At 53.9% G+C, this 22,936-nt stretch overlaps 9 protein-coding genes across 9 annotated transcripts; 4 read left to right on the forward strand and 5 right to left on the reverse strand.

The window, feature by feature from the left end:
- Positions 1-475: 475 nt before the first annotated feature.
- On the reverse strand, positions 476-2,313 carry HMPREF1541_09442 (uncharacterized protein; the record flags this gene model as incomplete). Its single annotated transcript, XM_008714116.1, has 2 exons — positions 476-2,238; positions 2,292-2,313. The coding sequence occupies 2 exons, from the start codon at positions 2,311-2,313 to the stop codon at positions 476-478; spliced, it is 1,785 nt and encodes a 594-aa protein (XP_008712338.1).
- Positions 2,314-2,737: 424 nt separating this feature from the next.
- HMPREF1541_09443 (uncharacterized protein) lies at positions 2,738-4,510 on the forward strand (the record flags this gene model as incomplete). Its single annotated transcript, XM_008714117.1, has 1 exon — positions 2,738-4,510. The coding sequence occupies one exon, from the start codon at positions 2,738-2,740 to the stop codon at positions 4,508-4,510; it is 1,773 nt and encodes a 590-aa protein (XP_008712339.1).
- A 258-nt stretch (positions 4,511-4,768) lies between these two features.
- On the reverse strand, positions 4,769-5,893 carry HMPREF1541_09444 (uncharacterized protein; the record flags this gene model as incomplete). Its single annotated transcript, XM_008714118.1, has 1 exon — positions 4,769-5,893. One exon carries the CDS (start codon positions 5,891-5,893, stop codon positions 4,769-4,771), a length of 1,125 nt encoding a protein of 374 aa, XP_008712340.1.
- A 303-nt stretch (positions 5,894-6,196) lies between these two features.
- On the reverse strand, positions 6,197-8,333 carry HMPREF1541_09445 (tRNA uridine 5-carboxymethylaminomethyl modification enzyme GidA; the record flags this gene model as incomplete). The annotated part of the gene is made up of 2 exons (XM_008714119.1): positions 6,197-8,174; positions 8,224-8,333. The coding sequence occupies 2 exons, from the start codon at positions 8,331-8,333 to the stop codon at positions 6,197-6,199; spliced, it is 2,088 nt and encodes a 695-aa protein (XP_008712341.1).
- Positions 8,334-8,819: 486 nt separating this feature from the next.
- HMPREF1541_09446 (uncharacterized protein) lies at positions 8,820-10,626 on the reverse strand (the record flags this gene model as incomplete). The annotated part of the gene is made up of 4 exons (XM_008714120.1): positions 8,820-9,706; positions 9,756-10,161; positions 10,211-10,511; positions 10,565-10,626. 4 exons carry the CDS (start codon positions 10,624-10,626, stop codon positions 8,820-8,822), a joined length of 1,656 nt encoding a protein of 551 aa, XP_008712342.1.
- A 1,785-nt stretch (positions 10,627-12,411) lies between these two features.
- On the forward strand, positions 12,412-15,161 carry HMPREF1541_09447 (uncharacterized protein; the record flags this gene model as incomplete). Its single annotated transcript, XM_008714121.1, has 5 exons — positions 12,412-12,621; positions 12,695-13,555; positions 13,610-14,008; positions 14,060-14,267; positions 14,317-15,161. The coding sequence occupies 5 exons, from the start codon at positions 12,412-12,414 to the stop codon at positions 15,159-15,161; spliced, it is 2,523 nt and encodes an 840-aa protein (XP_008712343.1).
- A 154-nt stretch (positions 15,162-15,315) lies between these two features.
- On the reverse strand, positions 15,316-16,872 carry HMPREF1541_09448 (uncharacterized protein; the record flags this gene model as incomplete). Its single annotated transcript, XM_008714122.1, has 1 exon — positions 15,316-16,872. The coding sequence occupies one exon, from the start codon at positions 16,870-16,872 to the stop codon at positions 15,316-15,318; it is 1,557 nt and encodes a 518-aa protein (XP_008712344.1).
- A 910-nt stretch (positions 16,873-17,782) lies between these two features.
- On the forward strand, positions 17,783-20,060 carry HMPREF1541_09449 (uncharacterized protein; the record flags this gene model as incomplete). Its single annotated transcript, XM_008714123.1, has 5 exons — positions 17,783-17,799; positions 17,845-17,959; positions 18,006-18,164; positions 18,213-19,971; positions 20,008-20,060. The coding sequence occupies 5 exons, from the start codon at positions 17,783-17,785 to the stop codon at positions 20,058-20,060; spliced, it is 2,103 nt and encodes a 700-aa protein (XP_008712345.1).
- A 1,376-nt stretch (positions 20,061-21,436) lies between these two features.
- Positions 21,437-22,812, forward strand: HMPREF1541_09450 (uncharacterized protein; the record flags this gene model as incomplete). Its single annotated transcript, XM_008714124.1, has 4 exons — positions 21,437-21,455; positions 21,508-21,743; positions 21,825-21,851; positions 21,898-22,812. The coding sequence occupies 4 exons, from the start codon at positions 21,437-21,439 to the stop codon at positions 22,810-22,812; spliced, it is 1,197 nt and encodes a 398-aa protein (XP_008712346.1).
- Between the last annotated feature and the right edge of the window lie 124 nt (positions 22,813-22,936).

The raw sequence follows: 22,936 nt of genomic DNA on the forward strand, positions 1-22,936 counted from the left end.
CTGGCTCCTGTGCTTCATGCCAATCAACTCCTGAAGGCCCGGTCCCGTTTTCGCCATAACGAGACCAAAGCTTACGGCGCATTTCGCGCGTGCCGGCCACATGTCCTTGTTATACCAAACACGCCGTCTCGCCAGTTCACCGTACTCCAGTAGTTGTGGCAAGAAGCATATCTCGAAAAGAGGACAAATGTAGTGTTGAGACCACAGTATATAGTCGTTGCCGTCAACAGACAATATGGATGGACAACGTAGAACGAGGCTTCCCAGTTGGGAAGGGGTAGTGGCTCATCCGGTAGCTGAGTCACCGATGTGAGGGTAAGGCTTATGTTGAACCGCCCAAGCCTTAGAGCCTGGTCATGTTAGAGTGCTGTTGGCGCTCAACAGTTCAATCCGCGTCCTCGGGCTCCACCGTCTCATTGCATCGAATGAAGTGGTTGACTCACGAAGCCCACAGGACCCGTTAGATCAGACACCCTCAGAGATCCTTCTTGACACCTACCTGCGGTACCACAGCTGTCTCGCCGCCCACACTGACCTTGATGCGTCCAGTCTCCTTGTCCGTCTCGATCTTAAAACCACGTCCCACCTTGTCCTCGACCATTTTACGTAGCTCGTTTCCTGTGGGCATCTGCACAACACTCCCTCGCCTGCGTCTTGCCTCGATCTCGGTACGAATTTCGTCAATTGCGTCATCGATCTGCGCCCCAGGGTCATGGGGCAAGCCAAGCAAGGTGGGTGGGTCGAGTGATTCGTGAGAATGAGTCCTGCTGAGCTTCCCGTCCGGTCTTTGGTTGCGTGCATCGAGCTTCTTGACCAACATCTTTTTGAAGGGGAGAAATGGACTGAAGAATGCCAGAGCAGCCGCGACACCAATCGGAACGTAGAAGTATACCCGTGCCCAGACCATCATGCTGTCGTGCAAGGAGAGCAGCACGAAAGGCGCCGTGACAAAGGAGAACGAGACCTGCGTTATGAGCCAGGACAAGAAGTCGTAATAGCGTTTCGTTGGTAGTGCAGCCGGATTCTTGTCAGAGTTGTCTTTGAACGGTGCAAGAAAGAATGGGCGGATGTATCGTCGGAAATTCTTGGCCACCGTCTGCACAAACGCGGCGAGAATGAATGTTAGGTAGTATCCCGGCGCAAAACCGTGCCAGAAGGCGCTGGTGCCAAATGTCATAAGTGAAGCGCGGAACCCAGGCTTCTTGCCAGCAGGCGTCACCCGCAGATAGACGTAGTTCCGCAGCCAGTAGTTTGTGTTCTTGTTCCAATTTTCGAGGTAGGCCCGAGAGTTCTGTGCCAACTCGATGCCAAATGGATTGACATTCTCCAGGCGATCCCAACGTGGCGTGTTGGTAGAGGGAGACATGCCATTGTAACCCAGACCGGAGAGGATACACGCCCCTTCAGTGAGCGTCCACACGGCATAGTATTTGGTGCGAGTGGCGATGCCGAGAGCCCAGAGCATCCCAATGCGACGAAGCAAAGAGTAAGACATGTAGTCGCGAGAGGTGACTGCAGCTGTGTTGAATCGGGGGCTCAGTGCCAGATAAGCACCCAGCCAGGCAAGGCCGGTGAGGCATTTCATCAGGGCGGGCCTGCCGGAGCGTGGAATTCGACGAGACTTCTTCGTAGGTGGTGCAGGCTTTCCTGGTGGACTATCAAACATGCTGGTGTTGATGTAGCTGTTGTAGTCGGCGTAGTCGAAGGCTGGACCCACCATGAGAGAGGGGAAGAAGAGTACCCAGGCAGTATATTTGAGTATCGGTGGCATAACGGTCAATGCACGAGACTTCTGAGAATCCGTCAAGGCTGATTCTGGAAGACGGCCGTCATGGACATTCCAACAGAAGGCAGACAGTTTCATAATGTTGACCATCTGAGCACCAGTAATGTCAATGGTAGATGGCTGGCCAAGGATCTCGCGGTGGATATGGTTGACAGACATGTGGCCCATGAGGAAAACGAAGCCAATCCATGGCATAAGACTACCGTCGATGTAATACGCGATGGCATAAGTCATAGCTGCATCAATGAAAAGGGTGCGAATACCGCTCCATAGATCGAAAAGGCCGACCAGGTAGAAGAGGGAAACGCTGATGATGAAGACATTCTTCATCCATGGTGACCGGTCGGGTATTCGCTTCAGTATAGCTGCCAACGGGTACGAAGTCAAGAAGCTGAAGATGAGCTTGAGTTCGTCGGTAGATGCCCCCGTGGCATCAGCCAGGGCTACAAATGCTGTTGGTGGTCGTTAGCCAGGGCGGGAGATGAAGGGATGAGGAGCGACCCACGTTTGTCAATGCCGGGAATCATGCTGACGGGTCTGAGCGGGAAGACACAGGTCGGAGAGAGTTGAGAAGCAAGAGACGAGCTTCAGACATGGTACTAATGCCAACTGCTGACCCACACGATCGTGTGGAAGGACGCGGGGTGGTTCAAGAATTTGTAGTCGGCTCATCAACAAACGATGTCATAGCCTGGACGCACGCTGCCGATCATCCCTGCATGCCATTCGACCACCTCTCTACAGCCACACTTCACGCCTCAGCAATTAGACCCGTGATCAGGTCAGGCAGCGACTTTTTAATACACCGTCGCAAACGACTCTAGCTGTCCGGATCTGTCTTCGAGACTCGGCACGTCTCCGAAATCCCGAATTGAGACCCCGTGTCACCGCCGCAGGCAGCAAATCCCGACCATGAACAGGTAGCAGCGCATTCGGTGACAGCGGTTCAACATGGATGTCGCTGCCGCTCTCCAGCACTATGTCTCCAAGATCGCTGGTACGGGCGAGGGCGCTGCGGCCTCTCAGTCCTCCAAGATGAAAATCCTCCTCCTTGATAGCGACACCGTTTCAATAGTGTCGACCGCCATCACCCAATCAGCCCTGCTCAAACACGAAGTCTTCCTTATCGATCGTCTTGACAATGCCGCGAGAGAACGGATGCGGCACCTGCGATGCTTGTGCTTCGTCCGACCATCACCTGATTCGGTACAGTTCCTGATTGACGAATTGCGAGAGCCCAAGTACGGAGAGTACAATATATACTTCAGCAATATCATACGGAAGTCGAGTCTCGAGAGATTGGCAGAAGCGGATGACCATGAGGTCGTCAAGGCGGTGCAGGAGTATTTTGCGGACTACATTGTGATCAACCCAGATCTCATGTCGTTGAATCTGGGCTTTCCTAAACATCGGTTATGGAGCCATAGCCCAGATTTGTGGAATACAGACGCATTGCAGCGGACAACAGAGGGTGTGATAGCACTATTGCTATCGCTGAAGAAGAACCCGCTTATCCGCTACGAGAAGAATAGTCGCATGGCTCACAAGCTGGCCACCGAGGTGCGGTATCAGATTACACAGGAGGAACAGCTGTTCGACTTTCGCAAGACAGACACCCCAGCCATTCTCCTCATTATGGACCGAAGAGACGATCCGATCACTCCGCTACTGTCGCAGTGGACGTACCAAGCACAAGTGCATGAGCTGCTCGGCATTCACAACGGCCGAGTTGACCTCAGTGCCGTGCCAGACATTAGGCCTGAACTCAAGGAGATCGTCCTCTCCCAAGATCAGGACCCCTTCTTCAAAAAGAACATGTACCAAAATTTCGGCGATCTGGGCGGCAATATCAAAGAATATGTCGAACAATACCAGTCCCGCACCAAGTCCAACGCCCAGATCGAATCCATAGCCGACATGAAACGCTTCGTCGAGGATTATCCGGAGTTCCGCAAACTGTCTGGTAATGTCTCTAAGCACGTTGCGTTGGTGTCAGAGCTCTCCCGCCGAGTTGCGGCTGACCATCTACTCGATGTTTCGGAACTCGAGCAGTCACTCGTCTGCAACGACAACCATTCGGCCGACCTACGTACGCTCCAGAGCCACATCCAAAATCCTGCGGTGCCTGCCGACAACAAGATCCGCCTCGTGGCCCTGTACGCGATTCGTCACGAGCGCAACCCCAATAATGCGCTCCCCGTGCTCCTCGACCTGCTCACCACCGTTGCCGGTATATCCTCCCACAAACTGGCCATCATCCCGCAGGTCCTCGCATATCACCACTCGCTGCAGCCCGCTCCGGTAGCGGGCGGCTTCACCGACCTCTTCGACTCGGCCGCCTCACCATTCAGTCAGTTCCGGCGCAACCTAAATCTCAAGGGTGTGGAGAACGTGTACACGCAGCACTCGCCACGTCTCGAGACCACACTGCAGAACCTCATCAAGGGCCGGCTGAAAGAAATCCAGTACCCTTTCCTCGAGGGCCACACACGAGACAAGCCGCAAGATATCGTGGTATTCATGGTTGGAGGCGTGACGTACGAAGAAGCCAAGATGGTGGCACAGGTCAACGCAAGCGTACCGGGCGTCCGCGTCGTGCTTGGCGGGACGGGCGTGCACAACAGTGAGACCTTTTTGGCTGAAGTGGGTGACGCAGTGGGTAGCTGGCCGGATACAGCGCCGACGACCGCAGGCCAGCGCTTGGGTAGGGCCGTGGGTAGGTAAAGGGCTCGTTGCATATTGGCAGCAGGGCGGGACATGAAAGGAGTGGCAATCAAGCCGCGCAGCTAGCGATGCGGACACTAAGGAAGCGGATGAAGGCGTAGAAAGAATGTCCTCGCCGACGCCCGCTTGACGTATGTAGAAAACACGATTCCTGCTCCGCCTAGCCAATGCAATGTGCTTTTCCGCCGCAATGCCCGATCTATTCATACAAGTCCCCCGCTGTCCCAACAATACACACATGAAGGCCCTTCCTTCTCTCTACTTCGTCTCCTTGTCCGGCCCCGCCTCTTTCTCCTCCAGCGCCCTCCGCATCTGCTCCTGACTCACAATCTTGACCGCGTCCTTATTCCCCACATAACTCAGGCCACTCCACACCGTGGTGCCCGCGACCAGCCCACACCACCCCTCAAACACCCCCCACAGATTCCCCGCCGCGACCCACGCCTCGGGCAGCACCGGCAACAGCATCGCATTCCCAATCAGCAACAGCTGCAGCAGCGTGTTGATCTTGCTGATCTCCGTCGGATACACCTCCGCACTCGGCAGGCTGAAGTCCCAATAGCGCGCCATGGTTTTCGGCGGCGGCAGACTGATCCAGCGCCACCAGATGGCGGAGATGGCGAGCGCGACGTCGCGGCCCACGATGACGGTCGCGGCCCACCAGGGGAGGATCCCCGTGACGCCCAGGCTGACGGTGCAGATGGTCATGAGCAGCTTGTCGGCCATGGGGTCGATGACGGAGCCGACGACCGTGTGGAGGTTGAGGCGGCGCGCGAGGTAGCCGTCGACTAGGTCGGTGACGCCCGCGTAGAAGAAGAGGCTGAGCGCGTAGATGGGCGGGTAGCTGGGCGAGAGGATGAGGTAGCCGACCGCGGGGGCGGCGAGGAGGCGCGTGAAGGTGAGGATGTTGGGGAGGTTGTAGATGTTCTCGTGGGGGGTGAGGGAGGAGAGGGTTTTGATGGGTTGCTTGAGGATCTCGGTCGCTTTCTTGGGTGGGGTGGCCGGGGTGCTGGAAGAGGCGTGGCGGATCTGGGTTGATCGAGCAGTGAGTAGGAGAAAGCTCCTTTGTGAGAGCGAGCGTGATGCATGGCGTAGGAACGTCCGGGAGGCAGATGATGCTGTGCTAGTTGCCTGGGATGGAGTGGTCGAGATGTCTCTCGATTGCGCCGAGTATGTCGCTCTCGCGCCGGGAATCTCTATACCCTTGGACCACAACGGTATTCGCCGGCATGTTGGAGCGTCTCTCCCCCGCCGCAGAACCTCGACAGCACCACACAGCTGTCGCGTGCCCCCAGCTTGGAGCGTGACGGATCGCAGCGGGAACGCCGAAATTCTCACCCTCCGTGCTGCCACTGCTACCTGTCGCAGTGATGCCGTCGCCATAGCATCCTGAAGCTCTATACAGCCAGGTACAGTATACGCAAAAGGGCTCCGGGCCGACTCTGGAAGTTGGGCTTTGGGCTTGATAATGAGAGATCTGGTCGAAGCTCGCGTCAAAAGCTTGTGATGCAAGTTGCGATGACTAAGCAACTTAGGGGCTTTGCGGTACGGAAATATCATCCGGGACGTCGAGCAGTGGTGAAGATGTTGGGGGAGGTCATTAATATATGGCTACATGAAGTGGCACCAGGCGCGAATAGCGCTGTGCTCTATATAGTATTTGTACAACATGCGTGCGCAGGCGCACTAGACTGCGCCTATATTACCTTGCACTGATGAAGGCTGCACTGGCGCGAGTGTCTCTGGTCCTAAGGCGATGTCGTCAATGTCATGATTCCGGAGACGTTTCGCATGCTTCAAGAGCCGCAGAGCGCCAGCTGGCGTGATACCTTCTGTTCGCCTGGCCATGCCGACGCTCTCTGGTCTCACCAACTTCAACACTTCTTTCTCCCCAGCGCTGAGCCCAAAGACTAGATCATAGTCCAGATCTCGTGGCAACTGCAGCATCTCATCTCTTTCAAATGATGCTGCTGCCCTTGCCTGTATCACAATGTACGGCGCATATATGCTCTCGATCTCAACTCTCCTCCTGATCCCTGGGCTGAAGTTTGCTGCAGCCGATGAGAGCCGATCTGGCAGGCGCTGTGCCAACGTGTCAATGTCCATGCCTACTAGCCTCAGCATGTCGAATGCTGAGCGCATGCTTGAATCCGTGCGAACATTGAGTCCAGCTCCAAGCCATCCTTGGCTGCTCATCTTGACATTTTCGAGTCGCGACTGGAGGTCTTCCATCTGGCCTTTGTCCGTCTGGAAGCGTTGCCATCGCTTGTCGCTCACAACGCCGGCCGCACGGCCTTTCTCTGTAAGCCGGAGATCGGCATTGTCGGAGCGACAGCTCATACGATATTCCGACCGGGAGGTGAACATTCTGTACGGCTCGGAGACGCCTTTGGTGATTAGATCATCGATCAGAATGCCGATGAACGCTTCACTTCTCGACAGGGTGAATGGAGATAGACCCTGTGCAGATCGGCCAGCATTGATGCCCGCCACGACGCCCTGTGCAGCGGCCTCCTCATAACCAGTCGTACCGTTGATCTGACCAGCAAGGAAAAGACCGCGAATGAGCTTAGTCTCAAGGGTCGAGAAGAGATTGCGCGGGTCGATGTAATCGTACTCGACTCCGTAGCCTGGCTGAAGCATCTTCACATTCTCGAGTCCTCGGACGGTACGCATAAGCGCGTATTGCGCATCGGCAGGGATGGTCATGCTGACACCGTTGGGATAAATAACTTTGTTCGGTTCCAGGCCTTCTGGTTCCAGCCATATCATGTGCCGTGGCTTGTGACCGAAGCGAATGATCTTGGATTCAAGTGACGGACAGTATCGCGGTCCCCGCACGCTCTCACGGATGTGTATCGACTTGTCCAGGTTCTCGCGCACAATAGCGTGACTTGCTTCATTTGTATAGGTACTCCAGCAGGACATCTGTCCTTCATCACCAATTTGGACGGTGTCGTTGAGATAGGAGAAAGGAGACGGCGGAGAGTCGCCTGGCTGCCGTTCGAGAGCGCTAAAGTCGATGGTATCCATATCCAAGCGAGGTGGTGTGCCAGTCTTTAACCTGCCCAACGAGAATCCTGCTTCACGAAGGGACTTGCTGAGACCAAAGGTCGCAGCTTCACCCATTCGGCCCGACGGATACGTCTCGAGGCCGATATGTATCTCGCCACCAAGGAAAGTGCCAGTCGTAATGATCACTTGCGAGGCGGGAATAATCTGGCCGCCCTCGAGTCTAATGCCTGTGATCCGACCCTTGGCCACACCATCACTCAGACCCTCTTTTGACACAATGATATCGGCGACCTTGCCCTCGACAACACTCAATCCCGGCGTAGATAATATCTCTTCCCGCATATATCGATGGTAGAGGTCTCGATCGATTTGCGCGCGTGGTCCCCAAACTGCAGGGCCTTTCTTCCGGTTGAGCATGCGGAATTGTATGCCGGCTTTATCTACAATGCGCCCAACGACTCCATCGAGCGCATCAATTTCTCGTAGCATTGTTCCCTTTCCTATGCCACCGAAACTTGGGTTGCAGGAGCATACACCTAGATTTGATAACGAGGGCGTGACGAGTGCAGTGCGAGCACCAGATCTTGCAGCGGCCGCGCTGGCTTCGGTACCGGCATGACCTCCACCGATAACAACGACATCGTATGGGCTGCACCAGTTAGTGAAGGCAGACAATTCGAGGGCCAGGGTGAATGTACTTGATGCCATCCGCTACCGCGGCAAAGAATCGTTTCTGTGCTACTGATGACCTCGCGCGAGGGGTATGACCCCAAGACAGAAGCCTAACGCACCGCGACGATGGCTTCATCATCAAGTAATCTGGCGTCTACAAAAGAGCATCTGCAAGGATCCACAAAGTTGTCGAGATCGCATGAGGCTCGGAAATCACTTCCGGGTCTTGGCAAGTTTGTACCTTTAAGAGGCCAAGTTGAATTCTTAATTCGACTCACCATCAACTCACCACCGTGTTCACGTGCCCCAGCAAGGTGCCTCCCACGACTTATACCAATGCAGCTCTCTCATACCTCTCTTGGCCTTTATGGGTGCCAAGAATCAAGTATATCTGGTACATCTCCGTGACTTAACGGCGAAACCGGCTTTGGTATATGACCTCAGATTCGAAAACCAGAGACCGTCCCAACAGATCTGACACGCACATACATTGGAGGAGGATAAGCTTAAGGCTTTACAGCCTAGTCCTGCTTGCTTTGCCAGATTGTGCCACGTTATTATAAGTCGTAAGTACTATCGCTACATATTTCTCCTTGTGCATTGTCGAACATCGCAACAAGTATCATTTTTTGAAACGGATGAGTGAGCCTTTGAGGCGCTGTCCACCAGTATGGGTGGAAAACTTTCCCTTAACACTTCCCGAAGTGCTGCGTCGGGAGCTTGCCTTCAAGGGACGTGGTGGTGCCCTAGCGGTTGACACCCAGTACTTCGAAGCCTGAGACGGATTGCTAGGCAACACCAGATTTGTCGGTCCATAACTAATGAGCGCAACTTTGACACATGTCTTGCACGCATGCTTTTCGAGCTCGTTGGTAAGCTTGAAGAAGAACGTTGGCCAAAAAGATCCGGACAGATCTGTGAATGCATAATTGAGAATCTCAACGTCGATGACCAGGTAGATTGTTGCCACATCCGGTATCGAAGATGCCAATATTGCAATCCATTCATCCAGTGTCTTTGCGGTCTTGAAACGCATGCAGACAGAACTCATTGAAGCCTCGGTAGGGGCTGCTGAGTTTAGTCGAAGGGCTTGCGAGGTCAGATACTTGAGCACGTCAATCGCAGAAGGCTGTTGAGCATCGAGGATATCCTTGCCTGTCGATTTCAATGCCCAGAGTACAGGTAAGTTAGACCATTGAAGGAGCTCAACAAGTTCAACTGAAAGGTCTTTCATGTCATTCCTGGATTGATATGCCCCCCGTATCGTGACTAGCGAGGAGATTCCTTGGTCCGACCAAGTTTGTAGCCTGGGTGACACCCACGCGTGGTTTGGATTCCTCGCGGCGTGCTTGCTTCGGCGCTGCTCACGCATGAACATCCCAAAGCGCAGTGCTTTTGCCGGGTCGGGCAGGGGAACATCGGCAACGAAATCCAGGACATTGGATATCTGAAGGTCTGTGAGGCGGTGATTTGTATCAAGGAATGCCCCTGACGCCATTGTCTTGAAGGCTGTGCGAATTGTCAGCAGACTTTCAACACCAAATGGGGAGCTATCTACCGATTAGGAGCGCGTTCATCTCTTGAATCTTGGCTTCCAAGGCCATGACTCGGCTGCCTTCAGCATCGAGCTTCTCGTGCATGACGCGCTGTTCTGCCTGCCCTCCAGCGACAGCCAAGTCATGGACTATCTGAGTTCGGATCGAGATCTCATCAAGAATGTCATTGTATCGAAGCTCAACAGGTCTAGTCACAGAGTGCCAAATATGCTTGAGCCAATTCTCCTCATACCAATCATGAGCTCTGATGAGGAAGCGGATGATGTAGGCGTACAAGTCGGATATAGCATTTTTCATCCGCTTCGTGGGATATAACGCTATCGCTAGCCGGACGCGCGGTAACATGTTTCCAATCTTGCAAAGCGCCTTTGCTAGTGCTGAGATTGTAGCTTCGTGGTTTAAAAACGTCTGCCAATTGTCAGAGACACCATCAATTTGGATGACTGTGCATTCTCACAGTAAACAAGAACTTCATGGCGCCCCAAGCAAGAGAAACATATTCTGGATGATGCTGGACCAGTACATCCATAATGTTGCCATAATATTGAAGCGTGCCATTGAATCTCCGTAGCCGTTCCCAAGTCTTGGATTGTCCATGCTTCGACTCGTATGTGACTTGTGCGGCCTCTACTGTATCCCATACTGCCTCAATACTAGCTGATTTCTGAGCCTTACTGGCTTTCCTCAGGTCTTGAGTAAGGCTGTCTCGAAATCGTACTATACCTTGCTGGAAGGCTTCATGCGCGGGGTCGACAGATCTGTACCATTTAGCACGCTGATGCCAGTACGTGCTATACTCGAGCCTACGTACTGATTGGTAGTGTCTGCCTCGATAAATTCACGAACCAGCGAGGTGGATTTCACAACAGCCATGTGCGCTGCTTGAGCATTGAACACTCGCCAAAGCAGGTTAAACAATTGCCTTTGCCGTGGCTGTGGTCGGCGCTATAGGGCGTCGAACATGAGGAGCAACCTATCTTCTTTTGACTGTTCGACAAAAGATCGACCACGATGTCATTGCAGCGTACGACTTACCTGCACGGGGTTTTGGCCACAACCCGAGGGAACTTTGGTCGTTATTCTTACTTAAGCAACCCCGCGATTCGTTGACAAGCTTTAGGCCTTCCAATATTGGGTCGCGCGAGGAGGCGCAGCCCGCGCCGGGGCGTCAACCTTTCGTGCTCAGCCGGAACTGACGCGACCCATGAGTCGGCACGGAATCTGGTCGTTTCGTCCTAGCTTTCAGCGTGCCCAATGCAATAGATCTCTGCACATGGTAAGCATCAGTCTGTTGCGTGCAATAGTGTCGATTATGCACCGGGTCGTATATCTCCCATGCTACACGAGTGAGAAGCAGGAGTTCCGCATAATCCTGCCGATTTTGAGCAATTGCTAAAGAGGCTTGTCGAGGTCCCATCCCGCGCTTAGGCTGGCAGCTGCATGATGCGTTAGTACCGACCACAGCCACCCGACACTTGTCACTGTTCCTGTGGTCCAGCAACGATCGCCAAAGTACCGGCAACAATTAGGCAAAGATTAGGCACGCGCAACGTCCCTTCTGCTTCGAGCTTTGACGTTGTCCACTTTTTCAGTCGCACAACATTTCATCACTCTTCATAATTTTTGTCCACAACTCCTTGACAGCTTCTTCATCACTATGAGCTCTTGCAATGTCTATGCTTTTTGGCGCTGAGAGTTCCTTCGACAGAGAAGATCAGCACTGGTCCACGGAACAAGACGCCTCCGACTCTGAAGATTTTAGAGATACGCTCGAGGACGAGGACGACGAGGGCGACGAGGGCGACGACGAGGACGACGAGGACGACGAGGACGACGAGGACGAGCCTGCAGCCGAAGCATTAAGAAGGTTCAGGGAGTACAAAGAAGCGTTGGCTTCCATCGCTGCAAGTCGCCCCGAGTTAAGCTTAATTCAATGCCTTTGATGGCTGACTTGGACAGACACCTGTACCAAAGTCACGAAGCCCGGTCCCAGACATATATTCGCCTCCGTTATCAGAATCCTCGAACTCTAACCCAAGGGACCGGCGGTCACGATCACGCAGTAGCAGTGGAACGAGACGCCGTGCAAGGGTACGAAGATACGAACGCGAACTATCACGCTCACGCTCATTCTCGAACTCTTACTACACGGCAACAACTGACAGCGACGCGGAACCGAGATCAGGAGCTAATCACCAACCATATAACATTGTTGATTGGCTGAATTCGGCTGCACTTAACGTGAGCTCAACCATTTCCCAGGACAAAACCGCCGGCAATAAGCAGGAAGCCAACCAGAATCTTGCCCTTCTGGCGCAGAAGTTACACATTAATCAAGTAGGTCTAACCAGTCACCCTTATCTCAATCACGGCTCTTGTCTAGTCTAACGACTTCACGTCTAGATAAATCGCGAAAAAGAGATTGGGGTGCTTACGAACGAGCCAGATCTAGATCCTTGGTTGGAGTCTTCAAATTTTGCGAGCCTGGATCACCGGCTACTGACAGAGGTGCGACCCAGGGACTCAGACGTGACATCTAGGCGCGCGGTGAAAAGGTCTGACCTCTTGGACCCAATTGAGCCCACCTTGATGAATCCCATTCGAGTTCGCAAAAGTCTCAAACCAAGTAAGAACAGACAGGGCGTCGCCAGTCGAGCCATGTCTGCGAATAGTGAGACGGAGTCAGAAGAGCTATCATCTAGCGTCGAAAATCCCGATGTGGGCTCATCAAACCGACAAGGATCTTGCAATCCCATCAACGGCCCATCGGGTCCAACGAAGAATCGCAGAAAGCATGGAACAATAGACGATAAGAAGTCCACACAAGAGCTGCTTCCACTGCTGATTCAAAAGCTTGGAGTAAGCCCGGTAAGTTTGTTCTCTGGTGTAACATGAGTTCAGCTCCGGGCGTAATGCTTTCAGTTCTGATATCGTGGTACAGACACAACTTGAGCAGCTGCTGCTTGGTAATGACCGTTCAACAAATGATCCCACCTCCCCCCCTCGCCTGGACTTTCAGGGACCATCGGGCGACACAGAAAAAGCAATTAACCCTCGCGAGACTGGTCTCAAGAAACGCCCTTTCAAGTCTCGTCGGAGGTCCAAGGATGTCTCAAGTACGCAGGAACAGATCGATTGGAAGGCCCATCTCTGCAACACACTCAGCCTGGATCGTCACACTACCGATAAGGATCTCCTCAAGACGATTCAACAGTACGAGCCAGGCACTTCTCGCAAGTCTCGACCGGAAGCGTACTTTACGGTTCTCCATCGGGTGTCGTGCAAGAAAGATGACTCCCATAACGTATACAACCACACGCCATATTTCTTGTCAGCGAGTGGCGCAGACAACCACCTGCGTGGACGAGGCCCGGTGTCGAACATGGAGCTGTATGTCGAGCGGCATCAAGGACTCTCATTTGTCGTCTTCAAGTCGTACGTCTGTTGCGAAGGAAATAGGCAGACAGTTGCCGATGGTGACCCGGCTCCTAAGTCGGAAAGCATCCGCATAATATCGCGAGACCTTTCCTCTGCCCTCAAAAGGGCGTCAAAAGATTCCAAAAAGAGCCATCTGTACCCATCGTTCAACCGTGGTGCGGAGCTAGTTGCTCCTTACATGTGGTTCTATCACGATAGGCCTCTGTTCGAGTCACTTGTCACCCGTCTTCCCTCGAAACATCAACAGCATTTACGCTGTTTCTCCGACGAGTATATTGGTACGTACATGGGTGAGGAATACGCGATTGTGGATTCGCAGCTCAGAGAAAAGGTCATCTCCAGCAAGTTCTTACCATACATTTTTGTAAGCTACGAATGACTGTCCTCCGCTTGCTCCGTCTAACGCTAATATTCGAAGCTGCCGAATGAGGTTGTGCTCCAGCGTGACAAGGAAGCCGGTTACATGTACGACCATGCTTTCACCCTGTCCACATGGCCAGAAATAACATCGGCTGTCGTGAATGACGATGACACGGGCAAGAACAAGGAACAAAGCCTGAGAGTATCCATGTCCCTCCAGGGGCAGTTCTGGCAATATGATGGCAACTTCCAGACTTCTACCCGCGGCCAAAAGGTTCAATTCGATGCGTCAGCAGACCGGCCACTTCGAATCCAGGATCTGTCTGTCCTACCACTGACATACGCAGACGAGAGTGTGTCTGCACACTTGCGTGATAGAGGGCACAAATTCTGGAAATGCCGGAACATGAAGTTTGTGTCGTATACTGGATGGGACTATAGCCATGATCAATATTTCGTGAGCATCCATGATTTTGTAGCCGACTCGAATGGGCTGACTATTGCATAGACCGAGGCAAGGTTCATGGTCGATATGCAGACCTACAAAAAGATGCATACGGACGCGACCGCGAAGAAAGGCAAACCGGGACGTGCTGATAACGTCAGGGACGACCTAGGACTAGAAGCTATGGCACGGGATGAGCCACCTAGCGAGCAGTTTCCCCTACTCCTACCGCCTAACATCTTCGGATTCAACATGCAAGAGAAGAAATGGAGTATGGCTGACGGAAATTCCTGAAAACTCCAAAAGCTAACGTTTGACAGTGAACCTATTGGTTGCAAACGCCGCGGAGGTGAACTGGAACGACGAGGCTTTCGACACCTTGGTCGTCGATGACGAAACCAAGGAGTTAATCATGGCACTCGTCACAAACAAGATCGAGATCTCGAAATCCACCGACTTAATCAGCGGGAAAGGCAACGGCCTCATAGTCCTCCTCCACGGAGGCCCAGGAACAGGCAAGACCCTAACGGCGGAAAGCGTGGCCGAATATGCCAAAAAGCCACTATACCGCATCACCTGTGGTGACATCGGCACCAATCCCGAAGACGTCGAGAAATACCTCGCCAGCGTGCTCTACCTCGGCAAGACGTGGGACTGCGTTGTGCTGCTCGATGAAGCGGAGGTCTTCCTCCAGACGCGCGATCTCGAAGACTTGCACCGCAACGCCCTCGTCTCCGTCTTCCTGCGCGTCCTCGAGTACTACGAAGGGATCCTCATCCTGACGAGCAACCGCGTCGCCACTTTCGACGAAGCCTTCAAGTCGCGCATTCAGCTCGCGCTGCACTACGAGGCGCTCGGCAAGCCGCAGCGCAAGCAGGTGTGGCAGAATTTCATCAACCGGCTCAAGTCGTTTGAGTCCGATACCGTGGATACGGATGATTTGCACAGGCACATTGATAAGTTGGCCGGGTTTGATATGAACGGGAGGCAGATTCGGAACGCGGTCACGACGGCGCGGCAGCTGGCCATGTTTAAGAAGAAGAATATGGACTATTCGGTGCTGGAGCATGTGATTAATGTGTCGAATCGGTTTGATACGTACTTGAAGAAGGTCAAGGAGGATCTGACGGATGAAGAGATCGCAAGGGGGATGCAGGTGAGATAAATGCACGCGGAGAGCGGTAGATGTAGAAGACCTCCCCACAGTAGCTTGAGTCTGCGGCGCGAAACGGCTGGAAACGGGACACTATTTTACCTAGTCATCAGGATCATTAATCGACAGGCTAGATTGTCATGCTTCCCTCGGTAATCTTCGAATCTCAGCGCTGGCCCAGTAAGCCCTTCCAAGCATACCACACCTCAGCGCACGCCCGATGGCCCCAGCCTTCCACCCAAAACTCGCCAAACACATCCTCCTCGCCCTCATCCACGCCCACGACGCGTTCCGACCTCTTCATCCCACACACCGGACATACGTACGCGGCCTCCATGCCGCCCTCACGCGCGCTCAACCCGCGCACCCCCAACGGTAGCCGCAAGCGCAGCCCCTTGCCCTTGGACTCAACCTTGACACCCCCCTCCCTCAGCACGCCGTGCCATTTGGGAACCCCACCATTCCAGGCCGCGAGCGCCTCGGCGGCCTCGCGCTCCTCGCGCGCCGCTTCGCCCTTGTTGAGCGACGACAGCTTCATGCCGGATTTGCCGGCGGCACCGGCGGCGGAGATGCGCGTGGATTGCGAGAGGAGGGTGTCGCGGCGCCAGCGCAGGGAGCGGGCGGCGGCGATGCGGGCTGTCGTGTGGTAGAGGTGCTGGATCTGGGGGGCGGTGGGTGGTGGGGTTGTGGAGCTTAGGGTGGAGATTACTGTGGGGAGGAGGGAGAGCAGGGTGGAGGGTGGGGGAATGTTGGTTGGGCGTGTGGCTGAAGGGGGGGTCGCCGAGGTGGTGGGATTAGAGGTAGAGGAGGGGTGTGGGGAGGGTTTCGAGGGAGGTTCTGCTGTGGTGGTGGCGGTCACAGATTCGGGGATGGGTTTGCCGTCTTCAAAGGCGTCCCACTCATCATCGTCTGTTGGGAGTGACTGGTCCGTAGTTATCCGAGAAGTGGTATGAGCCGGGTTCGTGTCCAGATGTGGATGCGACGTACCCACTGGCCGGGCAGGTTCTGTTTGGCCGTCCTCAAAAGCATCCCAGTCGTCATCCGGTTGGAAATCAGAGGGTGGTGCTTGTGGTTGGGCTTCCGCGAATGCGCCTGTCGAGTACACGTTTTTGCCAGACTGTGTACCTCTAGACGATGAAATCTCACGTTGAGCATCGCCCGGAGCTTCGAAGTCACCCCAGCCATCATCTTCGTTTGGAAGGGGAGGACGCGAAATAGGCTGTGACGTAGCTGGAAGTTGTTCTGAGGCGAACGACTCATTCAGGGGCGCTGGTCCCGATGAAGAAATCGGAGTTGAAGAGATATGTCCCGGGACATCGTCGAGGCTCAGCAGGTCAACAAGGGGAGCCTCTGATTGGGCCTCCTTCAACGCATGCGGAGGCTTCTTCTCTGTAGCTACGGCCAAAGCGTGAGCTCGAGTCTGTGCAGACAGCTGTTCCACGTCCTCGAAATCGCCGAAGTCGTCATCTGCTTGTCCCCCGCTCTCCTCATCGGTTGCATCAAACAACACATCATTTCCACCTTCCCTCGCTGTCCATAGTGATTCATTTTGGGGCTTTGGAGGTTGAGCCTCGGAGTCAAATGTCCGTTGGTAAATTAATCCCGTGCCGTGCTGTCCTGGGTTCTGCTGTAGTGGTTTATCATTCAATTGGGTAGGTTGTCGAGGTTGCCCTTGAGGTTCGAAGCCGTTGCCACCGAAAGCTTCCAGGAGGTCCGCGGACATTTCGGGACCCTAAGGTAGTGTTGCTTCCAATGTGTCTTGAACAGTATTGCAGGGGGAGCTAGATCTTATGTGTCACCAAGAACAGATGAAGTTGAGGATGAAGTGGTCTGGACGCCTGGGCCTTGCACGCCAAGGTATCGGACCCACTTGCCGTGATTCACTGCCTGCTCGAGCATTGTTTCTACTTTGCCTATTATCAACGTAGGTACGGGGTCGTAGTACATTCTGGACGCTCCGCCGCATGGATTACAATAGAGTAACACTGCAGTCGACTTTGAGTGAATATCGCTACCTCTTCTTAGCTCCTCCTCAGCCTTTCCGGACTGAAGACAGCCTTGAGGTAGTAGTATGGCATGTCCTCTTCACCAAACACATTTCTACTCCTTACTACGATTCAAGAAGCAATTATGGTGGTGTCGTGAAAGAGTTCCAGACTCGGTTTCGTCGTCAGTAGCGCTTGATATTGGCCCAAGGAACACTTCCAACAGAAGGTGATGTGCCATGGTTGAGCGTCGAGGAGCAGGGAAGCACAAAGGAAGACCGACACTGTTCGCAGGCAGGCTGCTTACTCTTCAGACGAGACGTAACATTTTGTTGAACTCGCACAACACTCCATAGCACCCTGAAGCGGCATGTCACGTGAATCTCAATTCTTCAGTCGTGCTGGTCTAATGTAGACGTCTTGACACGAGACCCAGCCCGAACAATAGAACTGCCAACCGCACTTACCTCACCGGCGGACTCACTGGTGAGCTGGACTTCATATCCGTGTTGTTGTGGGCGGCCTTCGCCTCATCCGGGCGTCACCCCGACTGTCCAATCATGGGACACCCGATGTCCCCACCCGGCATTCCCGTTTCATCCCGCTATCCGCATGAAACGCCTTCCGGAAGTGTAGTTCATCATCGCCATGCGTCAGGACATCCCGTAGGTGGCTCTTCAGCTCAAGACAGTCGATGTTGACACAGACAGTACCCGATGGAAGACGATCTTCGAGAGCTCGATTGGCGTTGACCTCCGCCAAGCGGTCCGAGACGGTGAAGGCTTCGATCCTTGTGAGAGCGGACTTCGATCTGTCTGCTGGAAAGTGCGTATATTGCACCATTCGCGAATCGCTGTTGACTTGGACTCAGGCATTTCTGCTCTATGGGCCCGTCAGTCAGGCATCATGGCCGAAACAGCTCGCGGATTCCAGGGGTACCTACACGTCATTGAGGGACCACTTCCTCCGCTTCATTGACCATCCTAATGACCTCAATTCGCAGGCTGATCCTCTAGCTGATGATGAGTCGGTAAGTTAGCGGTTTACACGTAAAGGAATTTGCTAATCGGCACGTTAGTCACCATGGTCGAATCTCCGCCAAGACGAGACCAATCGCGAGGAGATATTCCAGGATGTTACGCGCTGCATGCAGGACAACTTCTTTTTTCGGGAGCCAGAGACACAACGAATGCTACTGGATATACTCTTCATCTACTCCAAGCTCAATCCAGACATTGGGTACAGACAGGGCATGCACGAGTTACTGGCTCCTCTGCTTTGGGTTGTTCATCAGGACGCCGTCGATATTGCCTCCTTCAGTGTCTCTGATCGTCAGACTGATGGGGTTGACCTCATGCTGGAGATACTAGACAGTAAGCATCGCGAAGCAGACGCCTTCACCCTCTTCTGCGCGGTCATGCAGACTGCCAAGAGCTTCTACGAAATGGGCGATAACCGGGACTCATCGCCGATCATCACCAAGAGTCGCAGAATTCACGACGACTTGCTAGGAGCCGTTGATCCCGAGCTCGCACTACATCTCCAGGTTGCAGGGGTCCTGCCGCAGATCTACGCCATCCGATGGATTCGCTTGCTTTTCGGTCGCGAGTTCGACTTCAAGGACGTTCTTCGAATGTGGGACATCCTGTTTGCTGAAAAGCTTCGTTCGGACGTTATTGATATGACTTGTGTGGCAATGCTGTTGAGAATGAGGTGGACGCTTGTCGAGGCGGACTACTCCACCGCCATCACGGCCCTGACTCATGTGGAGCTGCCAGATTCTGATAGAGATCCTCGCAGCTTGGTAAGAGATGCCATATTGCTAGAGAAATCTCGAACGCCGGATGCGGGTGCTTTGTTGATACAAAAGTACAGCGGCAGGAAACCAAAAGTACAGAGCTCTGATCGAGCGCGCATCAGTATTGATCATACACCGACACGCAGGAATTCGAGGACGCCTCAGTATCATCTGTCTCCGAATCCTTCCCCAGCTCGCTTTACTGGCCCGCAGAGACAGCTTGAGACCCTATTTAACGACGTCTCGGGCGGAATCCGAAGTAGAGCGGAAGGATGGAATGTCTCCAAGGCTGTCCGGGGAGCGGTAGGAGAGATGAAACGCAACATGAGCAGCCTTCAAGCTCAAGCTGCGCATTCTCGGCAGTCGAGCGTTGATGTGCTTTCCGCGACAGGCGATGCACCGCACCGCGACAACCAACGGCTGGAAAAACGAGTGAAAGAGCTGGAGACGAGAAACAAGGCTTTGGCAAGGATGCTGGACGGCGCTCTAGGATCACTGCGTGGGAGCAAAATCACGGACGCAGAAACAGCCGAGAAGGCGGAAGAGACGTTCAACATTTCGCTTGCCAAGATCCAGTTCGTGTCAGTCTATCTGTCAGACCCAGACATACCCATTCCACCGGAAGATACCGCAGCGAAGATGCAGGTAGCACCTTCGGAACCGCCGATAGCCGACACGGCAGCACCGCTGGAAGCGCAAGAAGAGTCTTCAGATGCGCGGGCCTCGGTACCCGAGGTGCAGCCCGTTGGTGAGGCGACACCATCGCCAGCTCTCACGGCAGGCCGATCGCCTCGCCAATTGTCCCCTTCCCCGCAGATCGACAACGCAAAGACAAGGCCCGCGGTGCGGCCCTCATTGACGGACTCATCATTCTCCTTCATGCTAGGCGAAGGTCGACATCGGAGCAGCTTTGTGAGTTCCGTGGCAAATCTGCCCGAGGAGAGACGGAACAGTGATTCCACCGACAAGCCACTAAACAAAGCGTTGACACATGAGCAGAGACAAAAGCAAAAGCAGAAGGCCAAGGAGAGGAAAGGGAGTAGCGACAATGCCAAGACCGGAGGCGCAGAAGTAGAAGAGGACGACGGGTTTACCATGAGTAGCATGCGAGGAGGGGGCCCGCTGTAGGAGATGCTTGTACAAGCCCCTGAACTTGCAGCACCTGATCCACCGCGTGCGCACTGCCTGCTCCCCCGCCTTCGCCTTGATGCGTAGCAACCCGTACAATAGTCTGAGGTCTCTGCGAGCCGCGAGCTGCAGATACATGCTCAACTTGTGGCGTCCCAGCGGCTTGGTCCTAAATCACGTGTGACACATTTGGGCCTCCAGAATGGCTTAAGAACCAAGCGCAGCATTCAGAAGCAACCACATTGAGTTGTTCCAGATGTTCGTATCTTCGCTTAACGAAGCATCAACCTGAATTCCGCCCCGGTGTGGACCACTTCTTTTCAGGCTGGCGTCAGAGGCGACGAACTAGTCGCCGAACAATAAAAGAACCGAGGCAGCCAAGCGTGGCCAGGGTTGGGCCGCTGCCGGTGCCTCATGCGCAAATTAGTGCTGATTGACAGGGGTAATTATGTGGGATCCCGGTGTTACAAGTAGATGGAGAGGAATTGCCACGAGCTCCGAGTCAAAGCTTCGGGTCTCTGAGGCCGATGAAACTGGAGACAGGCGTGCAGACGGAGTGTGAAGGGGTTTGGTAATGGAAAGGGTTGATATAAAGTTTTCGGGAGGGCAACTCCACTCCCGAGGCAAACCCCTCGCTAGACTCGTTGCGACTGCGCTAGAATTGCTAGTGCTGCATTTCAACTTCCTTCTCCCCACACATTCACGGCTTTCCTTCCCTTTTGGCATGGCTACCATGTGCATTTCGTCAGACAGGCGCCCGAGGTTGCGTGCCCTGTACGCAGGCACCCTCTCTACAGATTGTAGATGCTCTGGCGAGGTCGTATGTCGAACTGACGGATGCTTTCCTCAACGGCCGGCGGTCATCAGGGCTCTTCATGCTGCCAAAACTGTCAAATGGAGTATACAGCCGGACATGAATCACCAAGGCCGGGAGAAACCCCACAGAGTACCTCGCAGCAAGCTTTGCAAAAGCTTCGCAGAGACTGCCCGTATGCTTTGGCAGAATAGGCTGGCGATCAGACCTCTTCCAAGCCCTATGGCGTTGATCATTGCTGCTGACACAGGCCACTACTGGACTTGATGATGCCGCTGCGCCCACGTCTCACACTCCCACGGAGCCGGTAGCTTCCCACGACAGGCATTCGAAAATCCTAGTCTGGCCGGTGCTGCATCCCCCCCGGGCTCCCTGTTCCACCCACGGTTTCAAAACTGGGGACCACGTTGTGCCTTATACCCCAGAAACCCCCCTTGACTTCCTCCATGCCTCGAAAACAATCGCGCATCATGAGTTTTATGCCATGAGCGTGCTTATCTGTGCTCACTTATAAAATCACAAGCGACCTCGGTTGTACGTTGACTGAACACTGTCACCAGCAATGGTCAACGCGCTAAGACGTAAGTTTGGTACAACTTTGACCCCTGTGTGCACGTGCTAACAAATCCACAGCACCTCCAGAAGTGGTGGCTTCCTGGCCAAAGCCCAACTTCGTCAACTCGGAGACTCACGGCCCAGGTCTTATGGTGGTGGCATCCATGCTGCCCTCTATCGCCGTCGGAGTTGTTGCAACGCGACTCTACGCCAGAATCTACATCACACGGGCATTCGGCATTGATGACGTGCTTATTGTGGCGGGATTGGTCTTCGGTATAGCGCTGTCATGCCTCGTGATGGTTGGAAACCAGGTGAGTGCAAATCCATGCTTTCACCCAGCTCGCTAGTCCCCCTATCTTGTTCCTGCATGGATGCTGAGAGCAGCCGAATAGGTATACTACAATGGGTATCACATATGGGTGAGTGGTCTTCCGACCGAGTACTGCTTCAACTGACACGACCCAGGACACCCCTCCAGCGAGCGCTGTACCACACAGGCTCAATGTATGGATTGCCCAAGTGTGCTACACACTATCCCTGTCATGTGTCAAAATCAGTGTCCTCCTCTTCTACCGCCGCCTCAGTGTGTCATTCACAAGAGGCTTTCTTATCGCCGTCTGGATCGGAATAGCATATAACATTGTCTACGTGGTCGGCTTCATCATGGCATTGTGCCTGCTTTGCCGACCTCTGGACGCGTACTGGAAGAGTTTCAACTTGGAGTACTATGCCACGGCCAACTTCACATGTGGCAGCGAGCAGATTGCGGAACCGTTGTCTGCTATATTCAGCGTCATCGGCGACGCCTACAGCACTATTCTGCCGCTTGTCCTGGTCAGCCGGCTATCGCTTCCATCACGTCAGAAGTGGGCGCTCTACTTCCTCTTCAGCCTAGGGTTCTCGGTCGTGATATGTGGTGCAGTTCGCAGCTACTACATGTACCGAGTCGTCAACGTCGACTATGACTTCACCTGGACGCTCTGGAAGATATGGGTATGGGGAGAATTCGAGTTGTGGCTGGCGGTGTATGCGGCTAGTGCCCCGGCTCTAAAGCCATTCTTCAAGCGTTACGTCGACAGATTATCCACGAGCAGCGCCTCAAGACACGGACCAAACCAAGTCTACCTGGTTCGCGGCGATGCCCACGGAGGTCTTGGCAGGGTCGAGCGAATCTGGGTGACCAAGAAGCGCAAACCTGATGCCTATCTGGAATTGTCAAGTGATCAGAAAACAAAGCGGGATGAGCTTGCCAAGAAAGACAACCATATCATGAAGTCAGTGGAATATGATGTCGAGCCATACGATGTGGAAGCCTTGCCTCCGCTTTCAACAAATGCTGGACCTTCAACTGCAAAGAATCGTATGGGTAGGAACCGATGAAGACGACATTGTTGGACATATCTACGGATCAATACAGCGACACAATGACCCATCTTGCCACCGTAATGGACCTCAGCGCAGAAGCACCCATTGAACTCACCATGACCTCTGGGACCGCACTGCC

Source organism: Cyphellophora europaea (genome assembly GCF_000365145.1).
Source record: "Cyphellophora europaea CBS 101466 unplaced genomic scaffold supercont1.10, whole genome shotgun sequence".
NCBI classification, from domain to species: Eukaryota; Fungi; Ascomycota; class Eurotiomycetes; order Chaetothyriales; family Cyphellophoraceae; genus Cyphellophora; species Cyphellophora europaea.